Source organism: Mesocricetus auratus, unplaced genomic scaffold (assembly GCF_017639785.1).
Source record: "Mesocricetus auratus isolate SY011 unplaced genomic scaffold, BCM_Maur_2.0 Super-Scaffold_100707, whole genome shotgun sequence".
NCBI lineage: Eukaryota > Metazoa > Chordata > Mammalia > Rodentia > Cricetidae > Mesocricetus > Mesocricetus auratus.
This window is the reverse complement of record NW_024429269.1, coordinates 12983991-13004694: the sequence shown is the minus strand read 5'-3', so window position 1 is coordinate 13004694 and position 20704 is coordinate 12983991. Positions and strand designations below refer to the sequence as shown.

General features: G+C 51.6%; 1 protein-coding gene across 3 annotated transcripts; it reads right to left on the bottom strand.

Annotated features, from left to right (window-relative positions):
* Positions 1–219: 219 nt before the first annotated feature.
* Rabggta (Rab geranylgeranyltransferase subunit alpha) lies at positions 220–6391 on the bottom strand. 3 transcript variants are annotated; one of them, XM_013124911.3, is made up of 17 exons: positions 6265–6391; positions 5981–6133; positions 5737–5847; positions 5280–5404; positions 4915–5102; positions 4455–4658; positions 3895–3978; positions 3725–3807; positions 3541–3642; positions 3331–3436; positions 3137–3188; positions 2927–3015; positions 2729–2817; positions 2522–2638; positions 1497–1610; positions 1199–1286; positions 220–451 (listed from the first exon to the last, which is right to left on the bottom strand). In XM_013124911.3, the coding sequence occupies exons 2-17, from the start codon at positions 5981–5983 to the stop codon at positions 303–305; spliced, it is 1704 nt and encodes a 567-aa protein (XP_012980365.1). In that variant the 5' UTR covers positions 5984–6133; positions 6265–6391; the 3' UTR covers positions 220–302. The 3 variants fall into 3 exon arrangements, with proteins under 3 accessions (XP_012980365.1, XP_040596553.1, XP_040596554.1); XM_040740619.1 differs by lacking the exon at positions 6265–6391 and having other exon boundaries at positions 5981–6253; XM_040740620.1 differs by lacking the exons at positions 220–451; positions 1199–1286; positions 1497–1610; positions 6265–6391 and adding an exon at positions 1617–2002 and having other exon boundaries at positions 5981–6255.
* Positions 6392–20704: the final 14313 nt, after the last annotated feature.

The following is a 20704-nucleotide window of genomic DNA, read 5'->3' as shown; positions in this document are numbered from 1 at the left end:
TCAAGCTTGGGCCCAGTGCCAGCCCCAAATCTGGATGTGGACTCAAACCCACTTCTGATCCTGACTTCACTGTACTCACTGAGGTTCTGGCTCTCCCCAACACGTAAGAGCAAGGCCGAGAGTGTCGCTGGAGAGCAGACCCACACCCCAAGGCTCTTCCCTTCCTTTTCTCAAAATGCACAGTGGTGGTAATGGAGAGCGGAATAATGGTGGCAGTAATGGTGACCTGGCGGCCTAGAGGAGCCTCTCCATTCTTTATTCAGTCCCAATAAGTTAAAGGGTAAGGGCGAGGGCAGGGCCTCCTAGGTGAGGACACTGCTAACGGAGGGCAGCATTTCAGTCAAACGCTCCAAGATGCCCGCTTCTTGGCACAGTGAGTTGCCCTGCAGGTTGAGGAGGACTAGCTTGGGGCAAGAGGCAAGAGGCTGCAGTGCTGCCGGCTGATGGAGGCCTTGGGCAGGAGAGTCAAGGAAAACTCAGTAGTTACCCCACCCCACTGTCTACTGGACACCCCAAAACTGGAGGCTGCTGCTCGGGAGCACGTTCTTTTAGGGGGGTGTTTCAAGACAGGGTCTCTCTGTATTGCTTTGGAGCCTGTCCTGGAACTCGCTCTGTAAACCAGGCTGGCCTTGAACTCACAGAGATCCACCTGCCTCTGCCTCTGCCTCCCGAGTGCTGGGATTAAAGGTGTGCACCACCAATGGAAGCACGTTTGATGGTCTCTTACCCATGTCTCTGGAGAAAATAACGCTCTTAGCAGACTGTAAAATCTAGCTAAAGAGGGGGTTGTGAGAAACAGGGATCATCAGGGGATGTGTGTGGCTGTCACGTGGTACTTACTACTCATGGGGGGCTTCCCAGTGGAAATGTGGGTCAGAGGTGCTCTAACCTCCCATTTTCAAGAGGAGTCAAAGCTCATTTCAAAAATATGGAATTTCCTGATTTCTAGACCCTAAGAATCTGACAGGTTGCCTATCTGTGAACCCTGGTTTGAGGAAGTCACATTTCACAGAACTCCAGAGCAAAAGCTAATAACAGTCCCAGACAGTCTGTCCCAGGCTATCATCTCCCCTGGGCTCACCCTGGCCAAGCCCTGTTTCCTGCCCTGCCTTGAGATGACCCTGTCTGTGTCTGCGGTTTGTCCTTCTGTGGCCTGCTCCTCACCCTATGTCTGCAAAATAGACGGAAGGAAGGATACGGTTATTGCATAGTGACAGCTCCTGCAGCCGGGGAAGGTTAGCCACGCCATCCAAGGACTCTAGGACATTATCATTGGCCTGTAGCACCTGAGGATCACAGCATTGGGGAGACACAAGGTCAAACAGTCATGGAGGAGCCCAGAGGGACCTGCTTAGGTGTGTGAAAAAGCTCACAGGGCCAGGCTGGGTGGTTGAGTGGGCTGGGAAAGCAGTTTCCTGCAGGGGTCAGGGCGTCTTCTGAGTGGAAAAAGAGGAAAAGCACCCACCCCAGACTACAAGGGAGGGAGAACACTTTACCTCCAGACAGCGCAGAGCACCCAGGGCTGGGGGCAGGGCTCGGAGACGATTATGTGACAGGTCAAGATGAGTGACCAAGAGCAGTTGCTCCAGATGGCAGAGCACTGTCAGATCCTAGGCGTGGAGGCAGGGTGACAAACTCAGCAAGAGCTGGGAGATCGTTAGCTGCCTGTTCTGTGTCCACATGGACCTTAGAAGACTCTTGCTATGGGCTAGCAGCATGTAAAACAAACAGTCCAATGCATACGAGCATATGCCGTGTCAGGGAGGTGGGGTGGCCAGTGGGAGCGGACGGGGAGAGGAACCCTCAGGCGTGGAAGGGACAGAGGAGGGTGGCATGTCCACAGCACATAGAAAGGTAGGCCTGTGGCGGGCTGCAGCGATGAGGTGAAACTGATTTGTTAAGATGACTAGGAAGGCCAGGAAGTGGTGGCCCCTGCCTTGAATCCCAGACTCAGGAGGCAGAAGCAGAAGGATGGAGGTCAGCAGTTCAAGGCCAGTCTGGTCTACAGAGAGAGTTCCAGGAAAGCCAGGGTGGTTACACAGAGAAACCCTGTCTCAAACAAACAAGCATTACTAGGAAGGACTACAAACAGAAGAAGTGGAGCCTGGAAGGCTTCCAGAAGTCTCTAGAAACTTCAGGTTTTAGGTTTTGGGGGCCCTGATCGAGGGTGAAGCACGGGAGGGCACAGCATGGGTAGTGAAGGGGCTTTTTTTTTTTAATTTTTTGTTTTTCAGTATTAGGAATTGAACTCAGGGCCTTATATATGCTAGGTAAGTGATCTACCAATGAGCTCTATCCCTAGCACACTGACGACTCAGGGTTCAGAACCAGTGAACATACAGGATGATGAACTACAGAAGAAAAAAAAGCAAGACCTATCTAAAGCGTAGGCCAAAAGAAAGGTGACGGACTCACTGGCGGGGAGGGTGTGTCTAGGAAGGCAGCTGAGCCACAGGCGAAGGCGGACGCAGTGAAGGTGGCGGGCAGAGGCCTGGGGAAGGAGCAGGTGCTGGACCCCTACCTTGTGAGCCAGGTGCAGCACGCGCACCTCAGCATACTCCATCCTGAGGACACTGTTTTCCAGCAGGAACTTGCTGCGCAGGTCATCCAAGTAGGCTGCTCGCATTGGGTCCACAGCCTATCGGGAAGAAGCAGACAGTCACGGGGTCAGCTGTCTTCTACCTGCCCGCTGGGCCTCCCCTGGCCCGTACCCCTAGGCCCAACTTGCTTTGAGGGTGTGGAAGTACTGCAGCGTCTCTTTCTCATAGAGGAGGGGATCCAGTGCCCGCATCAGCAGGATGATGGTCAGCAGGCACCCTGGGGGAGGGCAGAGGCATCTTTACAGTGTCTTGAGACCCCTCCCTCAGGGAGTTCCCTGCACAGGCGTTGTCTGTGGCTCTTGGGAGCTGGCTCAGGGCATCCTCACATTTATTCTCAGGCTCCAGTTCCTGTAGCTCCTTACAGGATTCAAGCTCAGACTGCAGCACTGTGGACTTCTCCACCGACAGCTCACACCTGCGAGTGGGCAGGTTAGGGAGGGCAGGCTGCCACCGCCGCCCCGCGGCCCCCGGCCCAGGCCTCCTGCCCCCTCTGCCCGGTGTGTGGAGCCCCCTCTGTCCCAGCTCCTTCCCATCACCTGAACAGCTGCTCCTCGGTGGCTGAGTCCCGGCACCAGCACTCCTGGCGGCCTACGGGAAAGGGCACTTAGGATGGGGCAGCACGGACACACACACACACACACACACACACACACACACACACACACACACACACACACACACACACACACACACACGGAAGGCCGAGGAGCCGGGTTTTAGTCAGCATCACCTTTGAAAAGCACACACTCCTTCTGGGCATCACTTGCTGTCCAGATGACGCGAAATGTGTGCTGGGGCAACTGGTCGTTGAGGGAGGCGGCGGGGAGGTCGCAGAGCTGGGAGCGCCAGGTCAAGGAAGCGGCTGCCTCACGGCCATTCTGGCTGTCCCACCCACGTCCCGCCCCAAGCCCTCATTTCTGCCCCACCAACTCTGGGATACCCAGACATGGCTGGGCCGGTTCCTGCCGTCTGGAGTCCTCCACTCCACACTCAGAGGTGCCTCATCAACCATGAGCAGCAAGGTCCCCATCCTGGAGCCCACCTGCCGTGGGGGACAGAGAGATTCGTTAGCTCCAACAGCCTCAGATGCCACGTGATGCTTTTAGTAAAACCATCTGACTCACTGTTACAGGGCGAGAGAAGCAGACTGACAGACAGGCCTCGTCCCGGCTCACATGCAGGCAGCGCAGAACATCCTGGGGCTCCGCTGGGGAGAGAGACGGCCTCCGTTCGCCTTAAATCTTCTTTGTTTTCTTCTTAGCCTCAAACACCCTGCCTTTCCCCCACTGCTTACCCCGACCCAGGAGCCAGCGGTGATAGAACCAGGCACTCTGATCATTGGGGTCAGTAAAGAAGGCATTCTGCACCAACTCCAGCTCTGTGGGGACCAGGGAGGCGTGGGGTTGTGTCAGCACACAGGTAGGATCCTAGCCATCCCAACAGCTCACTTGTACCCTGGCCTTACACAGGAATCGCATGTGTGGTTTATTTTCCCCATCAGATACCTTGAGCTCCTTGAAGTCAGGAACTGAATGATAGGTACACCCCAAGACCAGTAAGGAGCTCAGGAAGGCAGGCTTAGAACACGGCTGGACAGGCATCAGGACTGTGGTGGAGATGCAGAATCCTTGCCAGGATCCTCTAGGCCAGTGGCTCTCAACCTTCCTGATGCTGTGATTCCTAGTACAGCTGCATGTTTGCTGACCCCTACCATAATTATCTCCATTGCTACTTCACAACGGAAATTTTGCTAGTTATGAATCGTAGTGTAAGCACCTGTTTTCCACGGTCTTGGTGACCCCTGTGAGAGGGGTCTCGGCCCAGGTTGAGAACCACTGCCCTAGGCCCTCTCACCTTTCAGCAGGATGTTTTCAGGGAGGCGTCCCTGTGGGCCAGACTCCGGCTGGGGGTGCAGCTGGGGCAAGAGGCAGGAGCGGTAATGCCATGAGGAATAGTTAGAGAAGTTCCGGGTGATGAGGCTATCGGTGAAGGCTAGTTCCTCTGCAGGGGCCACAGCAGCCTGCGCAGCTACGAATCGCCGGTAGTCCCAGCAGTGAACTGAGGGGGCAGAGCGTGGGAGCCTGTCTCAGAAGCAGGGCAAAGCAGAGCTACTCCACTGATAGCCCCAGAATTCCCTGGGAGAGCCCTAGAGACGCAAACCACACAGGCTGCACCTGGCTCCGCCATCCCTTTCACGCTACCACGGCGGACCTGGTGCTGGATCCTGGACATCCCAATCCGCTGGGCCTTAATGGAGACCCAGGATCAGGGTGTGGGGCACATGAAGATGTGGGACAGGACTGTAGGCACTTACAGTTCCGCTCATCGACTTCGAGGAAGCGAGCACATAGTTCCAGCTCCCGGGCCCAGTTGGGCTCAGGCAGGCGGCCTAGCAGCCAGCAGCGGTGGTGCCAGGTGCCATAGGACTTAGGGTTCACCCGTAGACAGCTCTCTAGGAAGCCTAGTTCTGCCTTCACAAGAGCATCCAACTCCTCGGGAGACCTGTACCACAATAGAAAGGGAGATTAGCGCCTTTCAACACCCAACCACAACTTCTCCCTCCCTCCTTCCCTCCCTGCATCTGGTGCCCCACCAGCCTATCTCTATGCCCCTGGCTACCCCTTTCCTCCTTCAGGTCTGCATCCAGGCAGGACCAGGGCAGGTCTACCTACTACATACTTCTGGGTTTCTAGCTGCTGGAGCACTTCTCGGCGACAGTTCCAGAGGGTGGCAAAATCAGGGTTGGCTCCCAGAATCTGGCTTGTCAGTTCTAGCACGGACTCGTCCAGCTCGCCAGCCTGCCGCTAAGAAGACGGTTACAGCGTCAGTGGCCACAGAGTTTTCCCAGCTCTAGGTTAAACACTGTAAACTCAGAACCACCCAATGGCGGCACTATGCAACAGTGCAGACCCTTGTACACTGCCTCATTCAGTCTCTACAACTCTCGGGATCTACAATCATTAGCTCCATTTTACAGCTGAACAAACTGAAGACAGTAGAGTTTCAGTGATTCGCCCAAGGCAACACAGCAACAACAGACAGAATTCAGATTTGGATCCCCGCAGTTTGACTCTGGGGTCAAGCTTTTGGTTTCTGTGTTTTACTTGGGGGCTGGGGCTACCTCTGAGGGCCCCACCTTCTGGAAGACAGCTTGAGTGGCTGACTGGTAGAGCTTCAGCTTCTGCTCCCGTTCTAGCCTTTTGGCTTCTGCCTGCTCTTCGGTCGTCTTCACCTTCAGACGCCCATGCTACGGGGACGGGTAGGGGGATAAAAATGCAGGTGGCCTTGCATGGGCAGACTTGCAGAAGCCCCATACAGAGAGCCACGCGGGGTGAGGGCGTGGGCATGCAGGGGCTACGGGCTGGACTCAAGGGTCTCACCATGGTGTCGGCTCAGCGTCGGGGGTCCACGTTCAGTCTGGGAGATGTCAATCACGGAACCCCGCCCACGCAGCCCCGCCCCCAGGTGTTTCCCGGAAGCTGACGGCGGGCCTGAGCAAAGGATCCGGTGTAATAGAAGTCCTGCGGCTGGAACTGCGAGGTCAGGAGGAGGCGCTCACACAACCGGGGCTTCGGTAGGCCCGGCCCGAGCCGCGGCACCCGGAGAGAGCAGCGCCCGCCCGTCCCGCTGATCCCAGCGCCCCCTTCCCCGCGGGAGAACCCACCTTCTCTGGGAAGAGGTGTCAGGACGTGCAACCCGGCGCTGCCACCGAGTCCCGGCCTGGCTAGAGAGGCTCCGCGCCGTGTGCGGGGAGGCGCGGCGCCCCCTGCAGGCTCGGGGAGGGAGATGCGCGCGTGCCATCAGTTCTTGTTAGCGAATGTGTGGATGACATGGAAAGGCTTCCCGTTAGCCACTCAAACTGCAGCCTAGTTGAAGAAGTTTCCCTAGCGACCTGACACCAGCGAATTTTGGCTGTCAAAATTTCTCAGGTTCCTGCCTGTTCTCTTAATTTCATCCACATTAATGGTTGCTATCGGGAAGGTGATGGTACCCAAGTCTCTGGATGCCCACAAGCATAACGATAATGATAATAAAAAGTACATATCAGTATACGTATGCGTTGACGCATTCGAAAACCCATTGGAAAAAGCCAGGGGGCCGTGGTGGCGCTTGTATATCCGCTCCTCAGGAGAGTGATGCAGGAGCTTCTCAACCTTCCTAACGCTTTAATACAGGTCCTCAGGTGGTGATCCCCAGCCGTAAAGTTATTGCATTGCTACTTCATAGCTGTGACTTGCTACTTTTTTGAGACATAATATAAATATCTGATCTGCAGAACAGCTGCTATGCGACCCCCCAAAGGATTGGTGGACCACAGGTTGAGAACCATTTAAACTCTAGACTCTAGAGTTTAAGGTCAGTTTAGGTGATCGGGAGATTTCTGATTTTTTTCTTTTCTTTTCTTTTTTTTGGTTTTTCGAGACAGGGTTTCTCTGTATTGTTTTGGAGGCTGTCCTGGGACTCACTCTGTAGACCTGGCTGGCCTTGAACTCACAGAGATCCGGAAGCAGCCAAACAACAAAAAAATGGATGATGAGGTGAGACTAGACCAGAATCACATCTGAGTCTTCTCTAGCTACTTACTACATGGGTGACCCTCAGCAAGATATTCATCTTTTTGGGCCTCTGATTTGTGCATGTTTGTCAGGAGAGTTAAAAATAATAACTATATTATTATTATTTGATTTTTTGAGACAGGATTTCTCTGTGTAGCTTTAGAGCCTATCCTGGTACTCACTCTATAAACCAGACCAGGCTGTGCATGTGTGTGTGTGTGTGTGTGTGTGTGTGTGTGTGTGTGTGTGTGTGTGAGAGAGAGAGAGAGAGAGAGAGAGAGAGAGAGAGAGAGAGAGAGAGAGAGAGAGAATCTAACCTGGAATTCCTTTACTAATCCAGGTTATAGGTTCTTATAGGTACTCAGACATTCAACCAGATACCAGGAACACCGATGCCAACTGATGAAGGTTTGCCAAACAGGCTTACATCATAGTCACTGAGGGAGGAGGGGAGGAGGCGGGTGAAGGTTGAGGTAAGCACGAAAGACTATTTAATAATTAGCGATCTTGAAACTGGCAAAGCTGAGTCAGGCAGGCTTGAGAGGAAGTGAGTTCTCTGGAAAACATCTGCACTCAGGAAGGTGGGGCCTGTGTTTTGGAAAGAGAAGGCAGGAAGGGCATTTCAGACATGTGTGACATGAAGACGGGGGTGAGGAGCCAAACAGACTTAGCTGGCTGGCAGAGGGAATAAACCAGGTGCCCTCACAGATAAGAACTGATGACATGCCTCTTCATGGCAAGAGAGTTGTCATGAGTTATGTTTGGCCTTCCCTGTGGGGTGGTGGGAAGCAGGCAGCTGGTTGAGGCTGTGCTCTGATATCTGAAGAGATTTTTCTGCTCGTTGTGAAAGCAGAGATTTGAGCGTCAGTAGAGACAGTCAGCGTGCTCAGAGCACTGTGGACATAAGAAGGTATCGTCATCCATACCACACTGTGGAAAGAGGCGGGGTGGAGAGCACCTCCACACACACACAACTTCCAGGACCCTGAGCAGTCAGACACCAAATCACCAAATACGGTCTGGGTTGGGAGGAAGGTGCAATGCCACAGTCGAGGCTGGGCTGGCAACCAGGCTCCAGGGGTAGAGGGAGTAAGGAAGAGGCAGGAACGGAAGCTGGGCTGCCACACAGTGCTGGGATCCAGGGATGCAGTGTTAGACCAAAAAACAAAACAAAACAAAACAAAAAGCAACAAAAAAAACCCAAAACACTTATGGTCCTTGGAGGTTATGGTTGGTTACGGTTAGTGAAGCCCGGTGTAATTGAACTCTCTGTGGCAGGACAAGGAGGGCCTTTAATCCCAGCACTCGAGGAGAGAGAGAGAGAGAGAGGGAGAGGGAGAGGGAGAGGGAGAGGGAGAGGGGGTGTTTTACTAACCTCAGCTAACTGTCCCCAAGCTCCTGGGACCTCCCTGTCACCCCCCCACCCCCCACTGCTCATATGTAATAATGATTTCTCCTTAAACTTCTAGTGTTTCTTTTATTCTTCCTACAATTGTAAAATAAGGATAATATGCACATATCTTAAGAATACACATCATATGGCTGCAAATCTGATCCTTCTATTTTAAAATTCTCTCAGTCACAGAGGTGAGAATGGGTTAATGGCAACCAGGTACATAGATAGGGACTAGGGGTGAGCATGGGATGGTTGATAGAAGTCTTTCTCAGCGGTGTACAGACAGAACATGTCCATCAGAGCCTTGTGGGTGGGCCACAAGGACTAGAAGTTAGACCAGTTCTCTGGTAGGCAGACAAAGGAGGAGCTATGGCCAGATAATAAAAATGGTGAACTTTAAAGATGTCTGGCTTCTCCTTCACCCTCTCCTGAGGTAAAGCCCTGGCAACTTAAAACAAAGGCCTGGTGGGCTTTGTCTTCCACCACCAGTAAGACATCTTGCCTGTGGAGCAGTCTGCCAAGATCAAGGCCAGACCAGGATGTGTTTACTCCAAACGTGTAGACCTGTCAGCCTCCCTGCTTTTATTCAAACTGACCAACTCTACACTGGGGGAGGAAGATCCCCTCAAAAGCCCTCAGGAGAGGCCCGGCTTCACTTTGTGGAGAGTCTTTCTTTCTTTCCTAGTCAGTTCTGCCTGATGTCTGCTGCGTCTGAGATTTCCCCTGCCGCTACCCCAATATTTTTTTCTCCCCCTTTGATTCTTTAACCGGAAGAGAAAAGGAACTGAGTCAAGATGCGGTGATGGTAATGGGTGTGTGCCTGAGGTTGGAGAGGGCACTGCTTCTGAGGAACAACAAGCAAGATTGGGAGTGATTGGGGTCAGGCTACTCCAGCAGCGGCTCGGGAGATCAGCACATCTGTGGTTTGTGCTGCTACCTGGGTGGCGGCGTTGGCAGCGGCGGCGGCGGTGCACACCTTTAATCCCAGCATCTGGCAGGCAGAGGCAGGTGGATCTCTGAGTTTGAGGCCAAAGTCTGGTCCATGGTGGCTAGGGCTACACAGAGAAAGCCTGTCTCAAACAACAAAAGAAAAGAATGTGTGGTTTCCACAGAGCAGTTGGAGTGTGGCAGGGAGAAGGAGGGAGGGTGGTGTGAGAAGGGAAAGGCCTCTTCTGCTCTGTTGGGTTTGATGTGGAGATGTCCTGAGGCAGCAGGAAACAGTCGCCGGGAGAGAGCCCGAGAGGCCAGAGCAGAAGAGGTCAGCGTGGGTGTCACGTATGTGCACGTAGTAATTACTCTGTGGCAGGGAATGTGCCATCCAGGGAGAGGGAAGATGAGGGACAGATCCCACAAGCAAGCTTTGTGGAGTCATGGTTAGGGCAGGGCTGGGAGTGCTGGATGGAGCAGCCTCAGTGGGAAGCAGAGAGAAATGAACACTGGAAAGAGAAAGAATGACCGAGTCCCAAAGCCATTATTCACGGGCCACAATCATAGCTAGGTTCCGCACAGTCAGTATGGCAGGAAGACGACTCTGCTCAGGGGTGACAGCCTGGCGTCCAGGCCGGCAGATTCCAGAAGACACTGCCTCGCTCACATTCTCTCCAGCTTGGCCTTGCACACTACACTGTCCTGAACAGGCTAACAGGAAAGGTGGAAATTGGAAGGATTGTTGGAGGTTTCCGGGAAGCTGAGGTGGGTGTCCTAGAGTTTCTTCCTACCTACCGGGGAAGGAGCCACAAGGGGAGCCTGGCCTGATGTGGCTCAGCAGGTCTCAATTGATAGGTACTTAGAAGTTTGTATGAGGAGGCACCTGGGGACTTGAGGCGACATCGAATGCTGGGAAGTGTGAGACTCAGACCAAGTCCTAGGAAAGGAAACGGAAGGGGAGGTCTGTGCAGCCAAGAGGGCGGAGCCGGAGCGGTGTCTCCCCCACCCCCCATCCTCCCCTGCTGCCAGATTCTGGATTCTTTCTGTGTAATCCTGGCCTTTACAGGAAAAGATGTCAAAGGGGGAGGGCCCAATGAGTCCCCAGCAGCCCAGAGATAACTCGGTGAAGAAAGTCACACACCTACACGCCATGTGATGGAGGTGGGGGCTGGGCTTGGAGGCAGGAGTCTGAGTCTCAGCACTTTGGTAACCACCCAAAAAAACGTTCTTAGCCTCAAAATGGTGAACTGCGATTTGTGTCACAGGTGATAAATACAGCTACAACTGGGGAGGGAGGGGCATCAAGGCCCAGACAACAGTAACTCGTGTCTGTCAGCTTTGTGGCAGGTCCCTGGGGTATGGGATGGCCAGTTTGTTGGGATAGGTTTTGCAGACTGAATGTTTTCAAAGTCAGGTTCTTTGGTCCTCAAGCAGTGGTCTGCCTAAGAGGAAACACATGGAGGTGAGGGACGGGGCTCTGGCTGGCTCAGAGTTGGGAAGAGTAGGTGCTTAGCAGAAGCACAGGTTTGAGTGGTGGTTTAAAGAGGTACAGAGACATGCTGTAGTCAGCAGGGAGATATGAGCACGGTGACCAGAGCCCATGACCTTGGAGGCTGAGCTGCAAGAGAAGACTCAGGAGGCAGAAGGTAATAGTTTTCAAAGTCCTGGAATAGACAGCACTCGGGAGGCAGAGGCAGGTGGATCTCTGTGAGTTCGAGGCCAGCCTGGCCTCCAGAGCGAGTTCCAGGACAGGCTCCAAAGCAATACAGAGAAACCCTGTCTCGAAAAACCAAAAAAAAAAAAAAAAAAAAAAAAAAAGTCCTGGAATAGAAACTGTATCGATCCTTCTGCCCTTCCTCTTCCTCCCCCCCCCATGTGTGTGTGTGTGTGTGTGTGTGTGTGTGTGCTTGTGCGTGCTGAATGCCAAAGGTGTGTTGGATCCCCTGGAGCTGGAGTTCCAGGTAGCCATGAGCTGCCTGAAGTGGATATTGGGAACTGAACTCTGGTCCTCTGCAGGAGGAGCTCGAATTCTTAACTTCTGAGCCATCTTTACAGCTCAGTCCTGTATCTTTTGAGCAAGAAAGAACACAGATCAGTGAGTACCCAGACTGATTATGGAGGCCTTTCTCGTCATCGGAGCTGCCCAAGGTGAACGGTAGTAAATGTTCTGTTACACGGGCAATGAAGCACCGTTACTCAGCCACTTTGAAAAAACGTAATAAAGCTGGGCAGTGGTGGCGCACACCTTTAATCCCAGCACTCAGGAGACAGGCGAGCGGATCTCTGAGTTCAAGGCCAGCCTGGACTACAGAGCAGGTTCCAGGACAGCCAGGGCTACACAGAGAAACCCTGTCTGGGGGAAAACAGAAAAAAAGAAAGAAAGGTATTAGAAGACATTCAAGGCAAGTGTTTGCTCCCCCTGAACTTTCCAAGATTCTGATAGCTGAGGTGGACAAAGGAACAGATGACTCAGAGCTCAAGAATGTCCTTATTTTACTCATTCCATTACAGCCCCAAGGTTCCTTGAGTACTTGGATTCTCTGTAGCCTCTGACATCCAGTTCCTTCTGAGTCAGCCTGGTGAAATCTCTTGATGGCCAGTGGTATTACTCTGTGCACACAGCATACATCCTGGCTAGGGAAGGAGCCGGAGCAGGCTAGCCAGTGAATGGAAAGTCACAGCCCTTGGGCTGTGCCTCAAAGACTAAAGGATCCTACAAGGAAAGTCCCTGTGGCAGAGAATCCTATTTCTCCTAGGAAGTGGTAGGTGCTGACTCAGGCTGATGTCTTTGAGGAAAAGGACGGGGAAAAGCAACCAGGAAATGAGACTGAAAAGCTCAGAAATCTCCTAGAGCCACAACTTGAGCCTGTGCTGTGGGAGCCAGGCCCTGCGCTGTGGCAGGTCGGTGAAACTGGTGACTTTAAATCGCACTGGTAGGGTCGGGATGGCCAAGGTGCCTACTGCCTGCCAAAACCACTGAACAGCTTAAAGGTGTCACTATTGAGTTTGCTTTAGGGCAGAACCCCAGAAGTTCTGTCCCAGATGGGCTATGAGCCAAGGGACAGGATGAGACACTGTGGGTGCTTGGGGAAGTGTGAGATGCTTTGACTGGGAGGTGAGCTCGGGATAAGTGCCTGCTATTTCCCTGGCCCGTCCATTCTTTGTAAAATAGAAACCGAGTGCCTCTGTGCTGGACCAGGCACAGGGGATGTGGCCATGATATAATCTCTGCCCTTCTGAGCATATGGCCTAGAGCAAGGCTGTCCAATTGAACTTTCTAGATGATGGAAGCAATCACATAAGCAAAGGGACGTGGCGCTGGGTGTGCACCAAGCTGGGGACTGCACTGTCTAGGGATAGGCAGACTTCTTAGAAGAAGAGAGCCAGGATGGGCCAGCTTGGGGATGGCTTGCACAGCTTCTTTGGGCCTCTTGGTACCAGACCCTGTGATGCCATGTTGCTTTCTAGTTCATCATGTGGGGTGCAGCACCCTGATTCCATCCCTGCTGTGAACTACCCAAAGAGACTCAGTTGCCTGTGTTTCTTTCCCTATCAAGGTTCCTTTACCATAGCAGTTACTCGGTAAACATGTAATTCAGCTCATCATTCATCAATGACTGGTTCCAGCCCAATTCCACGAAGAGATCTAAGACAGATAAAATTCCTTCTCTCATAGTCAGGGAAACAGACCTTGTAAAAGGAAATGTATACAACAGGTGATATCAGAGCATCATAAATACCCCGGGAAAATCACCCTGTACTGAAACATAGCAAGCTAGACTCTGTAACACTACAGAGCCCTGGGGGTCTTGGGAAAGAATGGAGAGATGGTTCAGTGGTTAAGAGCACTTACTGTTCTTCCAGCAGACCTCGGTTCAGTTCTGAGCACCCATGTTGGGCGGCTCACAACTGCCTGTAACTCTGGCTCCAGCACTTTCACAGTCTGTGGGGATCTGCACATTCGTGGCACGTACACAAACATAGACACGTGAAGAAAACAAGTCCTTATATTAAAAAAAGAAAGATAAATGCTACTAAGGATCTCTCAAACGGCCACAGGGAAACATTATTTTATAAGCTTACTTAAAAATATATAAGGGGTTGAAGAGATGGCTCAACAGTTAAGAGTACTGGCTGCTCTTCCAAAGGACCCAGGTTCAAGTCTCAGTACCCACATGGTTCAAGTCATCTGAAACTCTAGTCTCAGGGCATCTGACTCCCTCTTCTAGTTTCCATGTGCCCTGCATGCTTGTGATAAACAGGCACACATCCAGGCAAAACACCCACTCATATAAAAATAAAATATACCTCACAGGGTGATAATACTCCCTACAAAAGCCATAGACTAATAAAACCTCAGTGCCAGGAATAGAAAATCTTCCTGTGAGATGTTCATCAGGGGGGTCGAAGAGACTCAAAAACAGTATAGGCTATTGCCATTGTCTCTGGTTGCCTCCTAGAACTCCAAGGTAAGACTTTATTGTTGAGACATCATACATTTCAGACCTAGGACCTGGAGGACTCAAGCTGGAAATGACCGGAAGCCTCCCTGGGGGCCAGCTCTCAGAGTATCTGAAGGAGCTATGTAAGTTGCCAGGGGGGAAAGGCAGTCCACTGTCCTACCTAGCTGTGATGCCTATGAACCACAACAAGGCTCTCTGGTGAGATATCCCCAGTGGGGCGGAGGCACTTTAATCTTTTTTGTTTGTTTGTTTTGTTTTTGTTTTTCGAGACAGGTTTTCTCTGTGTAGCTTTTGAGACTGTCCTGGAACTCACTCTGTAGACCAGGCTGGCCTCAAACTCACAGAGATCTGCCTGCCACTGCTTCCTGACTGCTGGGATTAAAGGCATGCGCCACCACCACCTGGCTAGTACTTTTATATTGGGGGTCACTATCAACTGTTTAACTGGACTTAGGGCCTACTCGATAGGAGGGAATTCCCCGTATTGTAAACCCAACCATCTACCACTGATTGGAGGGTCATAGACCCTATAAGGGTACTTATTACTGCCATTTCCCTAAACAAATACAATCTCTAACAGCATTCTAAATGCTCATCCTTATAACCGCTGGTAAGTTGTAGCTCTCACCCCTCCCTATCAAAGAAGCTTCTTTTTATTCCAGCAGACAAGGGTCCTATAGAGATCCACACTGACCAGATACAGAGGAATAATGACCACTGGTGCATTTGCAATGCATGTCCCCACACACCTAAGGCTCAGAAAAACTCATGGAAGAGGGAGCAGAAAGATTCTAAGAGTCGGAGGACCAGGACACATGCTATGAGATGGTGCCTTCCAGACGTGACAGGGAAGCTACACCCACGAAACCTCCGCAATATGGTCAACTACAGAAGACCTGCATGATGACACCAGTCAACCTGCCGGTGCCAGTAGGGGAAATCCTACAAGGTCCCACCCCTAGGTGACAAGCTAAAGGGACTCAATGGCTGCTGAGGGAGGGAGAACTAGTCTTCTTCAGAGTTGAGCCCCCCAAGTGATCAAACTGAGCACATGTACACAAGAACAACACTACATGGGCTGAGCAGGTGTTTCATGTGTGCTTTATTGATATATATACACACACACATAAAACTAGTAATTAAAGAAGATAGGGAGTTGGATTTGAGAGGGAGTTCGGTGGCATGGGAGGAACTGGACGGGTGGAAACGGTTTAAATATGGCATTCATGTATGAAATTCTCAAAAATACAATTAAATAAAAACCCGAAGACCTTAGAAATGAATGAATATTTGTTTGATGAGCCATGGTGGCTAGGGTAAGACAGGCTGTACCTCACTGGACTGGTGAGGGATTAAGGGAGAAGCTGGGCATATCAGAAGTGATGATGAGAAGCACGGCCAGGTGAGTCAGGCAGGGTGGGTACATGCTCGTTCTCACAGGAACACTGACAGGGAGCAACCAGGGAGTGATGCAAAAGCTTAGCACTCCCGGCAGAGAAGGAGAACGCTCCGGATTGCTGACAGGAGCAAGGAGCAAGGCCGCGTTGCTGTTTCCCCTGTATTCAATGAGTCAGGCCTGAGCTTTGGCTCAGAGACAGGGAGACTTGAAGGACCCTAAGAGACACTCATGGCTCCCACAACTGATAACCCTATTGACTCGGAAGTAGTCTTCCAATCCCCAGGTCTCTGAGCCACAAGAAGGATTGGAGGACTCTAGAGACGGGAGTTCTCAAAGGCTAGTACCTGGGAACGGTGCCAATCCACCTTCCCCTGGGGAGGGAAGGGGCCTCTCTTCAGTGGGTCTCCCTGGACCTGTGAACTTAGCCACACTCTGGGTGGCTTGGCTCTATTCAGTTCTGTGCTTCAGGATCTGTACCTCTGTGCATGGGGAAGATGGCAGCAGGGGAAATGGGAACAAGAGCCCCCAAACCCAATGCGGGCTTGGGGAAGCGTCCCTCAATCTCACCTAGAAAATGGACATCAATGTCTCTCATACTAATCCAGACCCAAGTGAATGCCACAGGAAAAAGTTCCCCAGAAGCGGGCAAAAGCAAGGTCAGAAAGAGACAGGAGCTTCTAGAGACTGAGATAGACTTTGTGGGAAGAATTCCAGCAGGCAGAAATGGGTTTGGGATCTGGGCTGGGGCCTGGGGCTTTGGACAGGGGCTGCGGGCTGGGGAGTGAGTGGTACTGCAGAGACCAGACTTGCTCAAGGAAAGGTCTGGAGAAAGGAAGTGTGGTGAGATTCAGAGGAAGCCAAGACTGAATTTGGCCTGGAAGCGCAGCGTCCTACCAATCTCAACACGCCCTCTGCAGAAAACATAAAAGCTCCCTGGAGCCCAAACCAAACAGGAGGTTAAACAGCAGGGCAGCTTCTATTCTGGGATTACACATATCTAATTGAATCTGGACTCTTCTGTTGCGAAGAACTGCGATCTTGGCCAAGTTACCCAACTTTTCTAAGCCGTGGTTTCCTTTACTGCAAGCAATACTTGTTTCACAGGGCAGGTGAAAAGATGGAGTGAGATCTCGGTCGTCACTGCAAGTGCCTGCCGACTAAACCATGGCTGTCCTCTGTGCTAACGTGATGGTCAAACTCTGCCCTCCTGAGTAAGCCCCTTGAGGGGTGCTCAGGCCATGTCTCTTTCTGCCTGCCTGTTTCTTCTGGGACTCACTCTCCATGAGGAGGAGTGTCAAGACCTTCTCACTGGATGAGGCACAGCACTTGTGGGCAGAGATTTCATGAAGTTGCCCCGTTTCTTCCCTCTGCCTCTCTCCCAGGTCCAAGGAAAGATCTGATTCTCCATTGTCAAGTGCAGGTGACTTCCAGTTCCCTCCACTCCTGACATTTTAGTGCAGGCAGACCCGTGACTCCTCAGCTTAGCTCTAAACTGAGCCTGTAGCTGAGCCCTGGCTGGGGAACCCTGCTCAGCTCCCGTGCCTGGTCCTTGCTAAGTTCCCTGGGTGCGTGGGATGAGGCTGTAGACAATGACAGCCCACTGAGAACTGCAGACCTCTTGGCTGTCTCTCCTGGTTTCCTTTCTGTTGCTGTGATAAACACCATGACTGAAATCAACGTGATGAGAAAAGGGTTCATTTGCTCACGTTTCCTCGTCACAGTTCATCATCCAGGGAAGCTGAGGCAGGAACCTGGAGGCGGAACTGTGGTGGAGATTAGAGAGGAAGAAGTCTGATTACTGCCTCCCCCCCCCCAGAAAAGGTTTCTCTGTGTAGCCCTGGCTGTTGCGGAACTCACTCCTAGACTGGCCTCAAACTCACAGAGATTCTCCTGCTTCTGCCTCCCGAATGCTGGGATTTACTGCTTGTCCTTCATGACTGCTCAACTTGCATATTGTACAACCCAGCACCACCTGCCCAGGAGTGGCACCATCCACAGGGGTCTGGGCCTTCCCATATCAAACATTAATCAAGAAAATGGCCCTCAGACATGCTCAGAAGCCAAACGGATGGAGACAGTGTCTCAGTTAAGTTCCCTCTTTTCAGAGGACTGTCATTCAGTTTTTGTCACGTTGATAAAACTAAGCAGCTCACTGTTCAAATGCCTGCACTAAGACACTTAACCAAAGTCTAGCATAGTGTCCCGCAATCGAAGGCCATGTCCCTGGCGTGGTCCCAGCCATCCTTGAAGTGCCTTCTTGAGAAGCTCAGTGCTGCTTGGAAATTTGCTTTGTGTTCCAGTCTGTACGTGCTAACAGGCCCTGTCCTCTCCATAGGCCACTTACTACAAAGACCTAACTGCTAGATGGATTCTTCTAAGCAGAGCATGTCTCAAAGGACCTGAGAGCCCTCCGTTGAAAGGGCCACATATCCCATGTGATACCTCAGAGGTGTGTCAAGGTTTTTGAGTGTCTAGGATGGACAGGAGCCAGGACAAACAAGGGGAAAGGCACTTTTGGACTCAGTCACCTTGCCTGAATTGGGCTCAGACTCCTGTGGGGCTTTCATGACTATCTTGATTCATGACTATCTTTATTCTGTGTCTGAAGACTCACCCCACTGGCACTCACATTACCTCACCACTGCCCTTGGCTACTAGGGAGCTCCATTCTTACTCCTGTGCCCAGGGGGCCTTCCACAGTTGATGGAAACAACTCCCATGCTCAAAGAAAGGCTTAATCCATAGCACGCTTGCTATGTAAGCATGAGTACCTGAGTTCAATCTGTAGCACCCAAGTAAAGCACAACCCCTGTGCTTTGGAGATGAGCTGGCCAACAGCCTTGCTGAATAGGTGAGCCCCAGATCCTAGTAGGAGACCCCATCTCAAGGAACAAGGTGGACGGCTTCTGAGTAACACCCAAGGATTTCCTCTGGCTCCCACATGCACACGTATAACATATGTACTCAAACACAATGGCATATACCGTCCCCTTTAAACCTCCTTTAAAAAATTGCAAATAAAAACCTTTGGACTCCGGCTGGAGAGATGGCTCAGAGGTTAAGAGCACTGACTGCTCTTCCAGAGGTCCTGAGTTCAATTCCCAGCAACCACATGGTGGTTCACAGCCATCTATAATTCAATCTGGTGCCCTCTTCTGGCATGCAGACAGACATGGAGGCAGGATGTTGTGTTCGTAATAAATAAATAAATATCTTTAAAAAAAAGTTTGGACTTTCAGATTTTTAGTCCAGCCTTTGGGATGGGTCTGTTGGTTAGAGCTTGCATCCATGACTGGCATCAAGGTCCCATAGCATTCCTTGTTATTTTTAAAGTTTTATTTTTATGTGGATGTATGAGTGTTTGACTTGAATGTATGTGTGTGTAACACTTGAATCCCTGATGCCTAAGGAGGTTGGAAGAGGGCACAAATCCCCTAGGACTGGAGTTTCAGATGGCTGTGGGTGCCATGTGGGTACTGGAGCTGAACCCAGGTTCTCTGCAAGAGGGGCAGCTGCTCTTAATGACTGAGCTGTCTCGAGGAGAGGACTGTATCACTAAAGTTTGATATCCCTAATTTATGGGTATTGGCTCTAGAAAAAGGAAGGTCACTTTAGGTGTGACACACATCCATGGGGTAAGCTGGCTGGTGGGGAGATCAGGTCTGGTAGATCTCTTTAGGTAGTCACAGAACTGGTACCCAGCTTAGCAAGTGGGGTACAAAGCCAGACCAGGACTGGGCTTGGGGCACTTGCGGGACAGAGATAGGAGACTTCCACTATGTGCTCGTCAGAAGCCTTTGAATTCTGCCTCTAACACTGGCATCTCTTTCCCATCCCTCCTCGGGCTCCATTGTCCATCTTTAGCAAGGGTAGGCTGAATCTCAACTAGCCCCTTGGTGTCCCTGCCAGGGCTAATGTCAGGCAAGCTGGCTTCTCAAAAAATTCTTTCTCTATGCCTGCTGCTGGTGTATGGTCCCCCCATGCCAGGGGGACACACAGTGGCAATCTTGTTCTGACTCGTGTCTGTAGACACTGCCTCCTGTAAGCTCTCTCAGCCCACACCTATGTATCATCATCTTCCTGGTGAGACTGATACTGGTCCAACCTTTTATGCTTACAACCTATTCTTCCTCTGCCCACACCTCAGCTCCTGTGAACTTCCTCTAATGCAAGCCTGATCATGCTGGTCTTCCTGGAGCTGACAGCGTTAGTGTTTGTCCACATCCCACGGGGCCTGCTACCTCTTCAGTGTGCCTTCTGCCACTGACACCTGTCACTCTTGGAGAACCACCCTTGGCCTCCTAGAAATGCTTTGCTCTGGGAGGCAGCCCTGAGCGGTCAGGCAATCAGTTCTGCAAAGGCGACTCACTCAGGTGATACAGTCCCAAGAGGAAGGATGGCTGTGCCAGCACTGCCAGCTGCTTCCCTCCCAGTTCCTCGAAGTTAAAGACTCCAAGAGATCTGCCTATGTTGGGCAGAGGCAGCCCAGTGGAGAGAGCAGTGTTGATGGACAGGCGTTGAAGAGACGGCGCTGGGGAGAGACCCTGCCCCTAGCACGAGAAAGAGGTCACATGAGGAAAGGTAGGGACAGTTCTGAAGGAAGGAGCCTCATGATGGGAACCAAAACCCGTTTAGAACCTATACACTTTCTATTTTATTTTTAGAGACAGGAGCTCACTATGTCCCTGACTGGCCTGGACTCTCTGTATAGACCAGGCTGGTCTCAAACTTACAGAGACTTACCTGTCTCTGCCTCTCGAGTGCTGAGATTAAAAGTGTGCTCTACACACCCTGCCTGGTCTCACTTTTAAATTATTTATTTATTTAGAGACAGGGTCTGATTGTGTAACCTTGGCTGTCCTGGAACTCACTCTGTAGACCAGGCTGGCCAGAACTCACAGAGATCCTCCTAGTTCTGCTTCCCCAGTGGGATTAAAGGCATGCACCACCACACCCGGCTAAAATTTTTAGTTTTTAAAGATTTATGCATGTGAGGACCTGGTGTGTTTGCATGTGCATGTGAATTTGGGCACACACCCCACGTGCTGGTCAATCCTGGCTGCCCGTGCTCACCTTCTGCTCGTTTAGGCAGGGTCTGTACCTGGTGAGCATTGTGAGCACCAGGGGAACTGGCTGGAGAGCATCCAGGGATTCTTCCACCTGTGTGGTGCGTGTCTCTAATCCACACAGGCATGCTACCACTTTTACACGGTTTCTGGGATTTGAACCCTGGTCTTCAGGCTTGTTCAGCAAGAGCTGTGTGCACTGAACCATCTCAGCCTGAGAACCTACTCGGTTTTACATCTTTGAATCTTTCTCTCAAATATTTACCACTTGTTTTAATAACTCACAAACACATCGGA